Source organism: Salmo salar, chromosome ssa01 (genome assembly GCF_905237065.1).
Source record: "Salmo salar chromosome ssa01, Ssal_v3.1, whole genome shotgun sequence".
NCBI classification, from domain to species: domain Eukaryota; kingdom Metazoa; phylum Chordata; class Actinopteri; order Salmoniformes; family Salmonidae; genus Salmo; species Salmo salar.
The window spans coordinates 158353217-158371967 of record NC_059442.1 but is presented as its reverse complement, the minus strand read 5'-3'; the positions used below and the strand labels follow the sequence as shown (position 1 = coordinate 158371967).

Sequence of the window (18751 nt, the reverse complement as noted above, 5' to 3'; positions counted from 1 at the left end):
AAAGTACAGTATTTTCTTTAGGAATGTAGTAAAGTAAAAGTTGTCAAAAATAGTAAAGTACAGATACAACAAACCCCGACTTAAGTTGTACTTGAAAGTATTTTTAAGGGGGACCCTATAAGCTTTGGCTACAGTGCATGTTCTCTCTTAGCTACTTCATGTAGCTAATATATTCTTGCTTTGCATATTCGTCTTTGATTAAGAAGATACTGTTGCACAAACAACATGCTGATTTAGGTCTACACCATCACTGATATTATCAGGCTGTATTAGCTAGCTACGTTTGCTCTTACTCAGTACATTTATTAGCTAGCTGTTAGCATTAGCGGCTAACAATTAGCATCTCACAAGATTTAGGTCCACTTGTTAAGAAAAGACAAACTAGCTGTTTGCTGATGTAAGAAAGAAACTGATAGTGTCATTATAGAACGCTAGTGGATTTATATTAAGAAGCAAAGTGAAAACAGCATTGTTATCATCAACATTGTTGCATGTGCTACATTGACCATGCAGACTGAACGCAAGTGTGAAAGGGGGCGTGGCTAGGTCTGTGTGGAAAGTGGCACACGGAGAAAGAGCGGAGCAAGATGACTCCAGTAGCCAAGGAAACTATAAAAATGGACATTACACTTGGCATATCACGTTTAACAAACCAAACATTCAAATACCGGTATAGAAGGTAAAGTAAAAACCCAAACCGGTCACGGCATTAATACTGGTATATCATAAAATATCATAAAATATGATATGCCCTAACAGACTGTCCAAAATGTTGTCAAGTGTAAGGTGGCTTCTGAATAGCAGCTGTGTTTAGTTAAATAAACAATCTGCAATTGCTAGTGATACATACATTTAAAAAAAAATGTAATTATATGTACCCATTGATTGTTGAAGAATTTAACTTATAAATGGCTCATGAGCTTCAGAACCAAAGATATAAGCTTGTTTTACTCCCATTGTTTGTAAATCAACACTATTTAGATCACCATAAGGACACAGCACATAGTCTACCTGAAGAGGTTAGGAGAGAAAAGAGGGGGCTGAAATAGACAGAAGAGTGAGGTGTGATCGACTGAAAGAGTCAAGCCTTTCACCATCCCTCTCTCTCCCTGTCTCTAGGAGACGCTCAACTGGATAACGAGGACGGGGCAGCACTGGAGCTGGCGCAAAGGTGTGTGTGTGTGTGTGTCTCCCTTCCCACACAAACACCCTCCATCACAAATGGATCCTTTTTAGCCTTTTTATGTGAGATGTATGTTTTCCAGCCAACCAAGTTCTAGTGACCTGCTTAGACAGCCCTGACTGTCACGTATCTGTTCATTTTTACCTTTATTTAACTAGGCAAGTCGGTTATGAACAAATTCTTATTTTCAATGACAGCCTAGGAACAGTGGGTTAACTACCTTGTTCAGGGGCAGAACGACAGATTTTTACCTTGTCAGCTCGGGGATTCGATCTTGCAACCTTTCGGTTACAAGTTCAACACTCTAACCACTAGGCTACCTGCCACCCCAAGAGAGTCCGTTTCTTCTACCTCAGCTGCTTAAAACACTCACATTTCACGGACATCCATAGGCTTACAGCTGTCTTACTCAACACTGTGTGGTTGTGTCAACTTTGTCGACATTTAGAGGAATATTGTCTCTTAACATTATTACTGGACAGCCACACCGTGCTCCATCAGGAGTTGCAGTACCTGCGCTCCCAGCTAGAGGGCGAAAGTGACAGGGAGCTACAGCAGCCAGACAGCCCCGCCGCTACCAGGCTGAAGCAGGGGATAGAGTACTTGCGGCTGCAGCTAGAGGGCGAGAGAGAGCTGCTGCAGCAGCAGGTCTGCTTCCTGGTCCAACAGAACCAGAGTTTGGCCGAGTGTGCCAGGGAGCAGCTAGATTTGTGAGTGGCCGGTCACCAAGAGGGATTCTGCGAGGTTGGAAGCATGAGTTTGCTGTGAACTCTTCTTGACTTATGACTCTTTCGACATGTCTTCCTTCAGCTGGTTATTTCTTTTGGAATGTTTCGAGACCTGTCAAAATAGACCCTTTCTAGATAGTAGGCTTTTCGTTCTTGGTATGTTGTGTTTTGGGTCCTCTGTGTGTGTTTTTCTGAGTTTGCTGTTCTCTCAACAGACATCTACAGTCATGTGAAAGAAACACTTCTCTCTGAGGCACTCACCCCCCTCTTTCTGACAGTAATTTTTAAGTGTTTTTTCACTATTTTGGACTTTGTTTCGGACTACTTCAGACTGTCTGGAAGAGGCCTCCCCTGTGGCCTTATAACCTGCTCTAACTCTCCCTTTCTCTCTCTCCCCGCTCTGGCTCTCTCTTTCCCCGCTCTGGCTCTCTTTCTCGCCCGCTCTCTCTTATTTCCTCTCCCAGGCTGTCTAAAGAGTTACAGGAGAAGACCCGTCTGGTCCAGAGTCTACAGATTCAGCTGCGAGGCCAAACTCCTAGCAGCCACCACAGCTCAGACTCGGACCTGTCGGACAGGGTCTCTAACCAGGCCACAGCCTCCTACCACAACAGCCCCACCCTGCCAGCCTGCAGCAAACTCCATGGCAACCAGGACTATCATGGTAAGAGATCATCAAGCTACTAGTTATGACATGCTGAACAGACAAAATAACTTCATGCTGTTGTATTATGCCACGTGTAGCTGAAAACCCAGACAGTTTTCAGTTCATCATCAAAGTTGTATGAAATGGACAATGTCAAGAGTTGTCAGTTGTTCAGAATGAGCTCAACCGATGTCCCCAGGCTTGCTATCGGGTGCAGGGAAGCAGAGAAAGGTCCATGCTAAAGAGAAGCCACTCTTTGAATGTCACCCAGGTCCGGTCACTGTCCCCGAGTCTCTCCTTCTTCCTCTAAGTTTTTTGCCAGGGTCGCATTCATTACACAACGGAAAACGTTTAACAACTTTGTTGCAATGGAAAATGAAAATGAGCACTACTAGTCCAACTAGTCCCTCCCTGTTTCAGATTGTTTTCTTCCATTCGGTGCCTAATGAATACGAACCAGGTGTGGTATGTGAGTAGTGCAGAGTAGAGGTCGACCGACGATGATTTTTCAACGCCGATACCGATTATTGGAGGCCCACAAAAAGCCGCTACCGATTATTGGAGGACCAAAAAAGCCGATACCGATTAATCACCTGTTTTTGTGTTTTTTATTTATTTATTTATTTATTTGTATTAATGACAATTACAACAATACTGAATGAACACTTACTTTAACTTAATATAATACTTCAATAAAATCAATTTAGCCTCAAATAAATAATGAAACATGTTCAGTTTGGTTTAAATAATGCAAAAACAAAGTGTTGGAGAAGAAAGTAAAGTGCAATATGTGCCATGTAAGAAAGCTAACGTTTAAGTTCCTTGCTTAGAACATGAGAACATATGAAAGCTGGTGGTTCCTTTTAACATGAGTCTTCAATATTCCCAGGTAAGAAGTTTTAGGTTGTAGTTATTATAGGAATTATAGGACTATTTCTCTATACGATTTGTATCTCATATACCTTTGACTATTGGATGTTCTTATAGGTACTTTAGTATTGCCAGTGTAACAATATAGCTTCTGTCCCTCTCCTCGCTCCTACCTGGGCTCAAACCAGGAACACATCGACAACAGCCACCCTCGAAGCAGGGTTACCCATGCAGAGCAAGGGGAACAACTACTCCAAGTCTCAGAGCGAGTGACGTTTGAAACGCTATTAGCGCGCACCCTGCTAACTAGCTAGCCATTTCACATCGGTTACACCAGCCTAATCTTGGGAGTTGATAGGCTTGAAGTCATAAACGGCGCAATGCTTGAAGCACTGCGAAGAGCTGCTGGCAAAACGCACGAAAGTGCTGTTTGAATGAATGCTTACGAACCTGCTGCTGCCTACCACCGCTCAGTCAGACTGCTCTATCAAATCATAGACTTAATTATAATATAATAAACACACAGAAATACGAGCCTTAGTTTCCAGATTCGACCATATTAATGACCTATCATCTCGAAAACAAAACGTTTATTATTTCAGTGAAATACCGAACCGTTCCGTATTTTATCTAACGGGTGGCATCCCTAAGTCTAAATATTCCTGTTACGTTGCACAACCTTCAATGTTATGTCATAATTACGTAAAATTCTGGCAAATTAGTTCGCAACGAGCCAGGCGGCCCAAACTGTTGCATATACCCTGACTCTGCGTGCAATGAACGCAAGAGAAGTGACACAATTTCACCTGGTTAATATTGCCTGCTAACCTGGATTTCTTTTAGCTAAATATGCAGGTTTAAAAATATATACTTCTGTGTGTTGATTTTTAGAAAGGCATTGATGTTTATGGTTAGGTACAGTCGTGCAACAATTGTGCTTTTTTTTTGCAAATGCGCTTTTGTTAAATTGTCCCCCGTTTTGGCGAAGTAGGCTGTCTTTGTTAGGAAGAAATAGTCTTCACAGTTTGCAACGAGCCAGGCGTCCGAAACTGCTACATATACCCTGACTCTATTGCAAGAGAAGTGACACATTTTCCCTAGTTAAAAGAAATTCATGTTAGCAGGCAATATTAAATAAATATGCAGGTTTAAAAATATATACTTGTGTATTGATTTTAAGAAAGGCATTGATGTTTAAGGTTGGAGCAACGTGTACCTACGCGATTATATGCAACGCAGGACAGGCTAGATAAACTAGTAATATCATCAACCATGTGTAGTTAACTAGTGATTATGATTGATTGATTATTAGTTTTTTATAAGATAAGTTTAATGCTAGCTAGCAACTTACCTTGGCTTCTTACCGCATTCGCGTAACAGGCAGGCTCCGTGGAGTGCAATGTAAAGCAGGTGGTTAGAGCGTTAGACTAGTTAACCGTAAGGTTGCAAGATTAAATCCCCGAGCTGACAAGTTAAAAATCTGTCGTTCTGCCCCTGAACAAGGCAGTTAACCTTTTAGGGACAGACGTTCCGCTAGCGGAACACCTCACCAATATCCAATGGTAGAGCGTGGCGCGAAATACAAATACCTCAAAATGCAATAACTTCAATTTCTCAAACATATGACTATTTTACACCATTTTAAAGACTAGACTCTCGTTAATCTAACCACATTGTCCGATTTCAAAAAGGCTTTACAGCGAAAGCAAAACATTAGATTATGTCAGGAGAGTACCCTGCCAAAAATAATCACACAGCCATTTTCAAAGCAAGCATAGACATTTTTTTTTTAGACATTTTAGTCATTTAGCAGACGCTCTTATCCAGAGCGACTTACAGTAATGAATGCATACATTTCATTTCATGCATTTTTTTGTACTGGCCCCCCGTGGGAATCGAACCCACAACCCTGGCGTTGCAAACTTCCGGTGAATTTACTAAATTACTCATGATAAACGTTCACAAAAAACATAATTATTTTAAGAATTATAGATACAGAACTCCTTTATGCAATCGCGGTGTCAGATTTTAAAATAGCTTTTCGGCGAAAGCACATTTTGCAATATTCTGAGTAGATAGCTCGGCCATCACAGGCTAGCTAATTTGACACCTACCAAGTTTGGTGCTCACTAAACTCAGAATTACTATAAAAACAATTGGATTACCTTTGCTGTTCTTCGTCAGAATGCACTCCCAGGACTTCTACTTCAACAACAAATGTTGTTTTGGTTCCAAATAATCCATAGTTATTTTGAAATAGCTCCATTTTGTTCGTGCGTTGAGGTCACTATCCGAAGGGTGACGCGTGAGCGCATTTCGTGACAAAAAAAATCGAAATATTCCATTACCGTACTTCGAAGCATGTCAAACGCTGTTTAAAATCAATTTTTATGCTATTTTTCTCGTAAAATAGCGATAATATTCCAACCGGGCGACGTTGTATTCATTCAAAGGCTGAAAGAAAAAAATGGAGTAGTCTCGTGGACGCGCATCTCCAGTGTCACTTTTCCCAGCCTGACCACTCACAAATTCTCCTGCTGTTTTTCGCCCAGAGACTGGAGACACCCCATTACACTTTCTGGCACCTTCTGAGAGCCAATAGAAGCCTTAGAAAATGTCACGTTACAGCACAGATGCTGTATTTTCGATAGAGATGCTACAGAAGGACAATAAATTGTCAGACAGGGCACTTCCTGTATGGAATCTTCTCAGGTTTTGGCCTGCCATATGAGTTCTGTTATACTCACAGACACCATTCAAACAGTTTTAGAAACTTTAGGTGTTTTCTATCCAAATCTACTAATTATATGCATATTCTAGTTTCTGGGCAGGAGTAGTAACCAGATTAAATCGGGTACGTTTTTTATCCGGCCGTGAAAATACTGCCCCCTATCCCAAACAGGTTAACCCACCGTTCCTAGGCCGTCATTGAAAATAAGAATGTGTTGTTAACTGACTTGCCTAGTTAAATAAAGGTGTAAAAAAAAAACGGCCAAATATACCGATTTCCGATTGTTATGAAAACTTGAAATCGGCCCAAATTAATCGGTCGACCTCTAGTGCAGAGTTAAGCTATTCTGGGCTGGTGCCAGATTAACTTTTAGCTCTCCATTAAATATGGATATTGTTCCCCTCTGGGGGCCCAGCTGGGTCCGTGGCGTTGAGATTGCCTTTGAATCCCAGTCAGTCTAATGGTACTTATTTTCCACTCAGGCCCATTGTGGACCAGTCAGGGATCTCGAAAGGACGAAGAGGGCCAGCCAAGGGCAGTACGGGTGTCCGATTACACCCATTACTGTTTTCTCCCCCCTCCTCTCCCTCCATCCCCTCCCCTCTCTCCACTTAGACCTGCATTATTTAGTAGTACCATCTATCTGGTTTAATCTTCAAATTGTGTTTCGCTTTGAGTGTGGACAAAGAGGGCTATTACAAAGATAGATGATGTGTTGTGGGAGGACAGGTGAGAGGAGGGCTACTGAAGAAGAACTCTCTTTTAGCTTAGTCCTGCGGCACTGCAGATGCTAGCGTGTTGCAGTTTTTTACTCATAGGGCTCCTTCCTGAGTGTTGGGCGAAGTGTTCATAGGCTAGGCTAACTTAGCGACAAGTTTGTTGTGCATGGAGACTAAGCTAACGGGGAGCATTCTATAGTATTAGTTTGAAGGGGCTAGGCTAACCATCAGAGCTGTCATTCAGCCAGTCAGTATAGGTAGCAAGGCTAACCATCAGAGCTGTCATTAAGCCAGTCTGTAGGTAGCAAGGCTAACCATCAGAGCTGTCATTAAGCCAGTCTGTAGGTAGCGAGGCCAACTCTGATACCATGGATGTAAAGGAGGAGAAAATGGAACCAAATGACATAATTCGAGGCTGGTGGAAAATGGCACTTGATGCTACCAAAGATGAATGCATGGGTACATAGGGATATTGTGTGGACTGAGATTATAGTTTTTCTCTCTAGGATTTTGTTTGAGAAATATTTAGGCTACGTCGCACAAAGAAAAATGTTGTAAATAACTTGTTCAAATTTCCTCTAATCCTATACTTCATCCATTCAGCAATGAAAGAGTCCAATGGGGGCTCAACGTCGGCTCCAGAGTCTACAGCCCAGCAGACTGGGGGCGTGGCTAAGGATGGGGGTGTGTCTGTCCCTGGGGTAGTTTCTGGACATAAAGGGAGAGCCAGGCAGCTCCAGGGCCTGCAGAGAGAGAATGGGCGCCTGGTGGAGCAGCTGAGGAGCAGCGAGGAGCTTAACGCTACGCTGCGCAGCGAGCTGGACCTCCACCGCTCTATCCTGGTCCAGGGGATCTCCACGCCACTACACACCCAGGGAGAGGGGCTGGGGCAGAGCCAGGGACTGGCTGGGGGGTCACCACAGAACAGGGAGGACCAGAGGGGAGAGGGACACCCAGCCTCACAGCAGGATCCTACCCAGCTACGCAGCATGAACCCAGGTACAGAGCCAGGAGTGGGTGGTGATCGTCATGTCTGAGTGGGGATTATAGGCCTGTAGTTGTTTCTAATGGTATGTTCATTGGATCTGTATGTGTTAGTGACACTTGTCCTCACAAGGTTAGAAAAACGTGTGTGTATTTTGACTGACATTGTTGTCAGACCTGTTAGCAGAGCACCTGTTGGAGATCAGAGCCCTGAGACAGCGTCTGGAGGAGACCATCTACAACAACGACCGGCTCAGAGAACAGCTGGAGAGAAGACTGGGCGAGGTGGAGAGAGACCCAGGTACACACACCTCTACCTCGCTCTCTCTATGTTCATATTTGCATAGTCACACTGACTGGCTGAGATGGATACTCACACAGAGCATATTGTGTTTGACTTCCTCCTCAATGATGAACTTAGCAGCCACCAACATCTTCATCCACGGTACGGAGGAGCAGGGCCAGCTGACCAGCGAGCTGCGGTTCCTCTGGGGACAGAACCAGGCCCTGAAGGAGCAGCTCAACCTGGGCTCCAGAGGTACCACTAACGAGTAGCTGCTTTCCCCACATACTAGTGTGTTTGTGATTCCTGAATTGATTGATCCCACAACCTGGGCATTGCTAGCCTCATGCTCTTACCAACTGAGCCACAAAATGTCCCCAATATAGCAGAGGGAGAATAATAGCCCATTTTGTTGTCTATCCTATTAATGTTATATTTAAATATTATTATGATCTCTCCAGACAAGCAGAAGGAGAACGAGAAGCTGCGTGAGGCGCTGGCCAGACGGACGGCCAAGCTGGAGCAGAGCAGGAAGGAGTGTGAGGTCCTGAGACAGGAACACGCACGTCTTCAGGACCGCCTGGACAGGAGCATCCTGGAACACACGCACCTCCAGGACACACTGCAATACAGCCGCCAGGAGATCCACAGGTAATATACAGAAACACACACACACACACACACACACACACACACACACACACACACACAGGCAAAGCACGTTTGTGGTGATTCATATGTTGATGTAAATAATATTTTCTGGTCTGTGGTGTGTAATTTTATTTAACCTTAATTTAACCAGGCAAGTCAGTTAAGAACAAATTGTTATTTACAATGACGCCCTACCAAAAGGCCTTCTGCAAGGACAGGGCCTGGGATTAAAATAAATAAATAAATGCAATATAAATATAAGACAAAACACACATCACAACAAGAGAGACAACACTACATAAAGAGACACCTAAGACAACAACATAGCAAGGCAGCAGCACATGACAACACAGCATGGTAGCAACATAACAACAACATGGTAGCAACACATGGTAGTAGCACAAAACATGGTACAAACATTATTGGGCACAGACAACAGCACAAAGGGCAAGAAGGTAGAGACAACAATACATCACACAATGAGGAGCAACCAGAAGCAACACTTGACACATTTATGAAATTGCTTATTCCAGTTACTAATAAGCACGCACCCATTAAGAACATGACTGTAAAAACTGTTAAATCCCATTGGATTGTTGAGGAATTGAACAATTGTAAGGTTGAGAGGGATGAGGCAAAAGGTATGGCAAATAAGTCTGGCAGCCCAACTGATTGGAAAACGTACTGCAAATTAAGAAATAGAGTGACTAAACTCAATAAAAATGAACTATACTATGAAATAAAGATCAATTATATAAAGAATGATAGTAAAAAGCTACGGGCACCTTAAATGAAATCTTGGGGGGAAAAGCCAACTCGGCTCCATCGTTCATTGAATCAGATGGCTCATTCATCACAAAGCCCACTGATATTGCCAACTACTTTAATGATTCTTTTCATTGGCAAGATGAGCAAACTTAGGGATGACATGCCAGCAACAAACGCTGACACTACACATCCAAGTACATCAGACCAAATTATGAAAGACAAGAATTGTACTTTTGAATTCTGTGAAGTCAGTGTGGAAGAGTTGACAAAATGATTCTTGTCTATCAACATTGACAAGCCACCGGGGTCTGACAATCTGGATGGAAAATTAGTGAGGATAATAACAGACAATATTGCCACTCCTATTTGCCACATCTTCAATTTAAGCCTACTAGAAAGTGTAGGTCATTCCGCTACCCAAGAATGGTAAGCCACCTTTTACTGGCTCAAATAGCCGATCAATCAGCCTGTTACCAACCCTTAGTAAACTTCTGGATTTTTTGGGGGGACCAGATACAATGCTATTTCACAGTAAACAAATTGACAACAGACTTTAAGCGCGCTTATAGGGAAGGGCACTCAACAAGCACAGCACTAACACAAATGACTGATTGGCTGAGAGAAATTGATGATACAATTGTGGGGGCTGTTTTGTTAGACTTCAGTGCAGTTTTTGACATTATCGATCATAGTCTGCTGCTGGAAAAACGTATGTGTTATGGCTTTACACCCCCTGCTAAAATGTGGATAAAGAGTTACTTGTCTAACAGAACACAGAGGGTGTTGTTTAATGGAAGTCTATCAAATATAATCCAGTTAGAATCAGGAATTCCCCAGGGTAGCTGTTTAGGCCCCTTTGCTTTTTCAATTTTTACTAACGACATGCCACTGACTTTGAGTAAAGCCAGAGTGTCTATGTATGCGGATGACTCAACACTATACACGTCAGCTACTACAGCGACTGAAATGACTGCAACACTTAAAAAGAGCTGCAGTTAATTTCAGAGTGGGTGGCAAGGAGTTCACTCTAAATATTTCTAAAACTAAAAGCATTGTATTAGGAACAAATCACTCATTAAACCCTAAACCTCAACTAAAACTTATAATGAATAATGTGGAAATTGAGCAAGTTGAGATGACTAAACTGCTTGGAGTAACCCTAGATTGTCATGGTCAAAACATATTGATACAGTAGTAGCTAAGTTGGGGGAAAGTCTGTCCGTAATAAAGCGATGCTCTGCCTTCTTAACAACACTATCAACAAGACACGTCCTACAGGCCCTAGTTTTGTTGCAAATTGACAACTGTTCAGTCGTGTGGTCAGGTGCCACATAAAAGGACTTAAGAAAATTGCAATTGGATGTACACAGAGCTAATATTAATAATATGCATGTCAATCTCTCTTGGCTCAAAGTGGAGGAGAGATTGACTTCATCACTACTTGTATTTATGAGCGGTATTGCATGTTGAATGCATCGAGCTGTCTGTCTAAACTACTGGCACACAGCTCGGACACCCATGCATACCCCACAAGACATGCCACGAGGTCTCTTCACAGTCCCCAAGTCCAGCACAGACTATGGGAGGCACACAGTACTACATAGATCCATGACTACATGGAACTCTATTCCACATCAAGTAACTGATGCAAGCAGTAAAATTAGATTAAAAAACACCTTATTGAACAGCGGGGACTGTGAAGCAACACAGACGCATGCATACACACACACACGATAACATACGCACTATATACACACATAAACATGGCTTTAGTACTGTAGATATGTGGTAGTGGTGGAGTAGGGGCTTGAGGGCACACAGTGTGTTGTGAATGTATTGTAATGTTTTTAAAATTGTATAAACTGCCTTAATTTTGTTGGACCCCAGGAAGAGTAGCTGCCGCTTTGGCAGCAGCTAATGGGTATCCATAATAAATACAAATACAAACTCCTAAATACACACACACATACACACAGGGTGCATAAACACACACTCACACAGGGCACACCATACTCAACACACACACAAACCCCAGGTGGAAATGGAGAGGAGAGGTGATACTGCTGTGGAGAAGTAGACTCCTGGTATTGGGTGTCATCCTCACTCAACTGTGTCACTGGGAGACCAAGGTCGTGAGTCACCAAGGTCATGTAAGCCAGGTATTCCCAAACTGGGGTAGTGTTTTTTTTTTTCTTCCCATTTTCAAACAGGACATTTATATTTTCCAACGGGGCTATACATTTGGGTGATTTTTGTAATTTTTTTTCTTGCCTGTGTACCCTCGTTTCACTGCCAAAAATAAAGTTAAACCATCTAGTGTTCAGTTAAATAACAACACAATGTCAAATACAGGTAGCCTAGTCAAATAATTAACATCCAATCACATTAACTGTTACTCTCTCGTAGGAAACCTTCACTCTTGCGCAGACATTTAGAAACTAAACATGACAATTTGAAAAAAATAAGCCACAGGAGTTTTTGGAGCGAGAATAAAGACGACTTTCGAGTAGTAAGACATGTACAAAAGCAACAGATACCATTAATAAGAAGGGGCTAGAAGCGTCTTATATGGTGAGCTATCGAGTGGCTAGGACAGGCAAGCCCCATACTATTGTGGAGGACGTAATTCTTGGAGGATATGGCTGGGACAATGTTTGGGGGTAAAAGGCCAAAAAAACTATACAGACAATGCCTTCATCAAACACTTTCACGACGCATCGGTGACATGACAGGAGATGTTTTGAAACAATTACTGCTTCGCATACAAGCCAATGAATTATATGCATTACAGCTGGATGAGTCAACAGACGTGGCGGGCCTGGCACAGCTCCTGGTATATGTCGGTTACGTTTATGGGGGTTCAATTAAGGAAGACATCCTCTTCTGGAAACCAGGACAACATGAGGATATTTTTAAAGTACTGGACAGCTTTGTGACATCAAATGGACTTTGGTGGTCAAGATGTGTTGGTATCTGTACTGATGGTGCAAAAGCCATGACAGGGAGACATCATGGAGTGGTAACGCGCGTGCAAGCAGTTGCTCCCGACGCCACTTGGGTACACTGCAGCATCCACCGAGAGGCTCTTGCTGCCAAGGGAATGCCTGACATCTTGAAAGACGTTTTGGACACTACAGTGAAAATGGTTAACTTTTTTTAAAGCAAGGCCCCTGAACTCTTGTGTATTTTCTGCATTATGCAATGATATGGGCAGCGACCATGTACAGTGAGGGGAGAAAAAAGTATTTGATCCCCTGCTGATTTTGTACGTTTTCCCACTGACAAAGAAAGGATCAGTCTATAATTTTAATGGTAGGTTTATTTGAACAGTGAGAGACAGAATAACAACAAAAAATCCAGAAAAACACATGTCAAAAATGTTATAAATTGATTTGCAGGTTAATGAGGGAAATAAGTATTTGACCCCTCTGCAAAACATGACTTAGTACTTGGTGGCAAAACCCTTGTTGGCAATCACAGAAGTCAGACGTTTCTTGGAGTTGGCCACCAGGTTTGCACACATCTCAGGAGGGATTTTGTCCAACTCCTCTTTGCAGATCTTCTCCAAGTCATTAAGGTTTCGAGGCTGACGTTTGGTAACTCGAACCTTCAGCTACCCCCCACAGATTTTCTATGGGATTAAGGTCTGGAGACTGGCTAGGCCACTCCAGGACCTTAATGTACTTCTTCTTGAGCCACTCCTTTGTTGCCTTGGCCATGTGTTTTGGGTCATTGTCATGCTGGAATACACATTTTCAATGCCCTAGCTGAGGGAAGGAGGTTCTCACCCAAGATTTGACGGGACACGGCCCCGTCCATCGTCCCTTTGATGCGGTGAAGTTGTCCTGTCCCCTTAGCAGAAAAACACGAGATGGCTAAATAAAGAGCAAAATTATTGATTATTATTTGTGCCCTGGTCCTATAAGAGCTCTTCCCATGAGCCGGGTTGTAACAAAAACTCACATTCATTCTTATGTTTAATAAATGTATCGTATTGTGTGTGTGTGTGTGTGTGTGTGTGTGTGTGTGTGGCAGGCTTACAGTGATGGCAAAAACAATATTTGAGAATGTGCAGAACCTGGTGCATTTCTGTTCATTTCTATTGGGCACAAAATGATCTAGAGGGGGTACGTAGCTGGAGGTTAAATGTTTGAAGGGGTACGGGACTATAAAAAGTTTGGGAACCACAGATGTAAGGGATACCACATTAGTGTGTTCTCAGGTTGCAGAGTGTAATGGTGTCAGTAATGATGAACGTACAATGTCATGCAATTGGTTAATTTGTGTACTTTCAAGTTGCATGGCAAGATTGAAGTGCTGATTTTCTCAGTGTATACTGTGACTGGTCTCTGTCTTGTCTCCACTAATGCAGTGTAGATGTGACGTGTTAGTCACTGGTGCAGTGTAGATGTGATGGTAAATGTGGGTGTTTCGTTGGGTTGCTACTGGGGCGGCAGGTAGCCTAGTGGTTAGAGCGTTGGGCCAGTAACCGAACGGTTGCTGGATCGAATCCCCGAGCTGACAAGGTAAAAATCTGTCTTTCTGCCCCTGAGCAAGGCAGTTAACTCACTGTTTCCCGGGCGTTGAAGACGTGGATGACGATTAAGGCAGCCCCCCGCAGCTCTCTGATTCAGAGGGGTTGGGTTAAATGTGGAAGACACATTTCAGTTGTACAACTGACTAGGTATCCCCAATTCCCTATACTGTGTGTGTGCAACTTGCTTGTATACCCGTCCTAAACGTGTGTTCCTCTAGGTTGCAGTGTGAGGTGAAGATGCAGAGACAGCAGCTGTCAGACAGTCAACACCTCCTCCAGTCTCTACGTGTGGAGCTGCAGGTCTACGAACAGATCAACACCAGCACTGGGACACACAAGCACACAGGTAGTGTCCTACAAGCACACAGGTAGTGTCCTACAAGCACACAGGTAGTGTCTTACAAGCACACAGGTAGTGTCTTACAAGCACACAGGTAGTGTCTTACAAGCACACAGGTAGTGTCTTACAAGCACACAGGTAGTGTCCTACAAGCACACAGGTAGTGTCCTACAAGCACACAGGTAGTGTCTTACAAGCACACAGGTAGTGTCCTACAAGCACACAGGTAGTGTCCTACAAGCACACAGGTAGTGTCCTACAAGCACACAGGTAGTGTCCTACAAGCACACAGGTAGTGTCCTACAAGCACACAGGTAGTGTCCTACAAGCACACAGGTAGTGTCCTACAAGCACACAGGTAGTGTCTTACAAGCACACAGGTAGTGTCCTACAAGCACACAGGTAGTGTCCTACAAGCACACAGGTAGTGTCCTACAAGCACACAGGTAGTGTCCTACAAGCACACAGGTAGTGTCTTACAAGCACACAGGTAGTGTCCTACAAGCACACAGGTAGTGTCCTACAAGCACACAGGTAGTGTCCTACAAGCACACAGGTAGTGTCCTACAAGCACACAGGTAGTGTCCTACAAGCACACAGGTAGTGTCCTACAAGCACACAGGTAGTGTCCTACAAGCACACAGGTAGTGTCCTACAAGCACACAGGTAGTGTCCTACAAGCACACAGGTAGTGTCCTACAAGCACACAGGTAGTGTCCTACAAGCACACAGGTAGTGTCCTACAAGCACACAGGTAGTGTCCTACAAGCACACAGGTAGTGTCCTACAAGCACACAGGTAGTGTCCTACAAGCACACAGGTAGTGTCCTACAAGCACACAGGTAGTGTCCTACAAGCACACAGGTAGTGTCTTACAAGCACACAGGTAGTGTCCTACAAGCACACAGGTAGTGTCCTACAAGCACACAGGTAGTGTCCTACAAGCACACAGGTAGTGTCCTACAAGCACACAGGTAGTGTCTTACAAGCACACAGGTAGTGTCCTACAAGCACACAGGTAGTGTCTTACAAGCACACAGGTAGTGTCCTACAAGCACACAGGTAGTGTCCTACAAGCACACAGGTAGTGTCTTACAAGCACACAGGTAGTGTCCTACAAGCACACAGGTAGTGTCCTACAAGCACACAGGTAGTGTCCTACAAGCACACAGGTAGTGTCTTACAAGCACACAGGTAGTGTCCTACAAGCACACAGGTAGTGTCTTACAAGCACACAGGTAGTGTCCTACAAGCACACAGGTAGTGTCTTACAAGCACACAGGTAGTGTCCTACAAGCACACAGGTAGTGTCCTACAAGCACACAGGTAGTGTCCTACAAGCACACAGGTAGTGTCCTACAAGCACACAGGTAGTGTCTTACAAGCACACAGGTAGTGTCCTACAAGCACACAGGTAGTGTCCTACAAGCACACAGGTAGTGTCTTACAAGCACACAGGTAGTGTCCTACAAGCACACAGGTAGTGTCCTACAAGCACACAGGTAGTGTCCTACAAGCACACAGGTAGTGTCCTACAAGCACACAGGTAGTGTCCTACAAGCACACAGGTAGTGTCTTACAAGCACACAGGTAGTGTCCTACAAGCACACAGGTAGTGTCCTACAAGCACACAGGTAGTGTCCTACAAGCACACAGGTAGTGTCCTACAAGCACACAGGTAGTGTCTTACAAGCACACAGGTAGTGTCTTACAAGCACACAGGTAGTGTCTTACAAGCACACAGGTAGTGTCTTACAAGCACACAGGTAGTGTCTTACAAGCACACAGGTAGTGTCCTACAAGCACACAGGTAGTGTCCTACAAGCACACAGGTAGTGTCCTACAAGCACACAGGTAGTGTCTTACAAGCACACAGGTAGTGTCTTACAAGCACACAGGTAGTGTCTTACAAGCACACAGGTAGTGTCTTACAAGCACACAGGTAGTGTCTTACAAGCACACAGGTAGTGTCTTACAAGCACACAGGTAGTGTCTTACAAGCACACAGGTAGTGTCTTACAAGCACACAGGTAGTGTCTTACAAGCACACAGGTAGTGTCTTACAAGCACACAGGTAGTGTCTTACAAGCACACAGGTAGTGTCTTACAAGCACACAGGTAGTGTCCTACAAGCACACAGGTAGTGTCTTACAAGCACACAGGTAGTGTCTTACAAGCACACAGGTAGTGTCTTACAAGCACACAGGTAGTGTCCTACAAGCACACAGGTAGTGTCCTACAAGCACACAGGTAGTGTCCTACAAGCGCGTGCACACACACACTTGTCGCTTAGTTGTTTCTGACATTCCCTCTCTAGAGTCCAGTGGTACAGCCCAACAGTCTGGTCCTGGTTCAGGGTCTGGGTCGAACCAAGTGGACCTGGGGGAGCTGCTGTCAGAGATCCGCCACCTGAGGCTGCAGCTGGAGAGGAGCATCCAGACCAACACATCCCTGAGGCAGAGACTGGAGGAACAGCTGCTCAGAGGTCCCAACCGCCCAGATACCATCAATATCAACTATCTACTGGCTACTTCAGGTACAGTGAGCTCCAGAAGTATTGGGACAGAAGTATTGGGACAGTGACAATATTTTTGTTGTTTTGGCTCTGTACTCCCGCACTTTGGATTTGAAATGAAACAATGACTGAGGTTAAAGTGCAGACTGTCAGGGTATTTTTATCCATATCAAGGGAACTCTTTAAGAAAGAACAGCACTTTTTGTAGATGTGCCCAATATAAATGTTTTGTCATAGAAATTAATGGTAAATTATGTATTGTGTCATTTTGGAGTCACTTGTATTGTAAATAAGAATATAATATATTTCCAAACACTTCTACATTAATATGAATGCTACCATGATTAAGGATAGTCCTGAATGAATCGTGAATAATTATGAATGAGAAGGTTAGAGGCATAAATATCATACCCCCCCATGTTATTGTAATGGTGAGAGGTTAGCATGTCTTGGGAGTATGCTAACCTCCCATGTTATTGTAATGGTGAGAGGTTAGCATGTCTTGGGAGTATGCTAACCTCCCATGTTATTGTAATGGTGAGAGGTTAGCATGTCTTGGGAGTATGCTAACCTCCCATGTTATTGTAATGGTGAGAGGTTAGCATGTCTTGGGGGATTTATTTTGGCTTTTATTTCTTTCATCACATTCCCAGTGGGTCAGAAGTTTACATATACCTTGACTTTGTTGTCCTTAAGCCATTTTGCCACAACTTTGGAAGTATGCTTGGGGTCATTGTCCATTTGGAAGACCCATTTGCGACCAAGCTTTAACTTCCTGACTGATGTCTTGAGATGTTGCTTCAATATGTCCACATCATTTTCCATCCTCATGATGCCATCTATTTTGTGAAGTGAACCTGTCCCTCCTGCAGCAAAGCACCCCCACAACATGATACTGCCACCCCCGTGCTTCAGTTGGGATGGTGTTCTTCAGCTTGCAAGCGTCCCCCTTTTTCCTCCAAACATAACGATGGCCAAACAGTTCTATTTTTGTTTCATCAGACCAGAGGACATTTCTCCAAAAAGTATGATCTTTGTCCCCATGTGGAGTTGCAAACCATAGTCTAGCTTTTTTTATGGCAGTTTTGGAGCAGTGGCTACTTCCTTGCTGATCAGCCTTTTAGGTTATGTCGATTTAGGACTCGTTTTACTGTGGATATAGATACTTTTGTACCTGTTTCCTCCAGCATCTTCACAAGGTCCTTTGCTGTTGTTCTGGGATTGATTTGCACTTTTCGGACCAAAATACGTTCATCTCTAGGAGACAGAACACATCTCCTTCCTGAGCGGTATGACGGCTGCTTGGTCCCATGGTGTTTATACTTGCGTACTATTGTTTGTACCGATGAACGTGGTACCTTCAGGCATTTGGAAATTGCTCCCAAGGATGAACCAGACTTGTGGAGGTCTCCAATTTTTTTTTTCTGAGGTCTTGGTTGATTTCTTTTGATTTTCCCATGATGTCAAGCAAATAGGCATTGAGTTTGAAGGTAGGCCTTGAAATACATCCACAGGTACACCTCCAATTGACTCAAATTATGTCAGTTAGCCTATAAGAAGCTTCTAAAGCCAACTTAGGCACAGTCAACTTAGTGTATGTAAGCTTCTCACCCACTGAAATTGTGATACAGTGAATAAGTGAAATAATCTGTCTGTAAACAATTGTTGGACAGATTACGTGTCATGCACACAGTAGATGTCCTAACCGACTTGCCAAAACTATAGTTTGTTAACAAGAAATTTGTGGAGTGGTTGAAAAACGAGTTTTAATGACTCCAACCTAAGTGTATGTAAACTTC

At 43.6% G+C, this 18751-nt stretch overlaps 1 protein-coding gene across 11 annotated transcripts in view; it reads left to right on the top strand.

The window, feature by feature from the left end:
* Positions 1–18751, top strand: part of cdk5rap2 (CDK5 regulatory subunit associated protein 2) — a 68514-nt gene that overhangs the window by 43915 nt on the left and 5848 nt on the right. For 9 of the 11 annotated variants that reach the window (XM_014142090.2, XM_014142136.2, XM_014142108.2 and 6 more), the window contains 8 exons: positions 1120–1171; positions 2376–2572; positions 7478–7873; positions 8034–8159; positions 8280–8396; positions 8603–8792; positions 14316–14443; positions 16755–16973. In XM_014142090.2, the coding sequence (XP_013997565.2) occupies positions 1120–1171; positions 2376–2572; positions 7478–7873; positions 8034–8159; positions 8280–8396; positions 8603–8792; positions 14316–14443; positions 16755–16973 (1425 nt within the window). Of the gene's footprint in view, positions 1–1119; positions 1172–2375; positions 2573–6637; positions 7443–7477; positions 7874–8033; positions 8160–8279; positions 8397–8602; positions 8793–14315; positions 14444–16754; positions 16974–18751 lie in introns of those variants that run through there. The other 2 variants (XM_014142062.2, XM_045693096.1) reach the window with 2 other exon arrangements.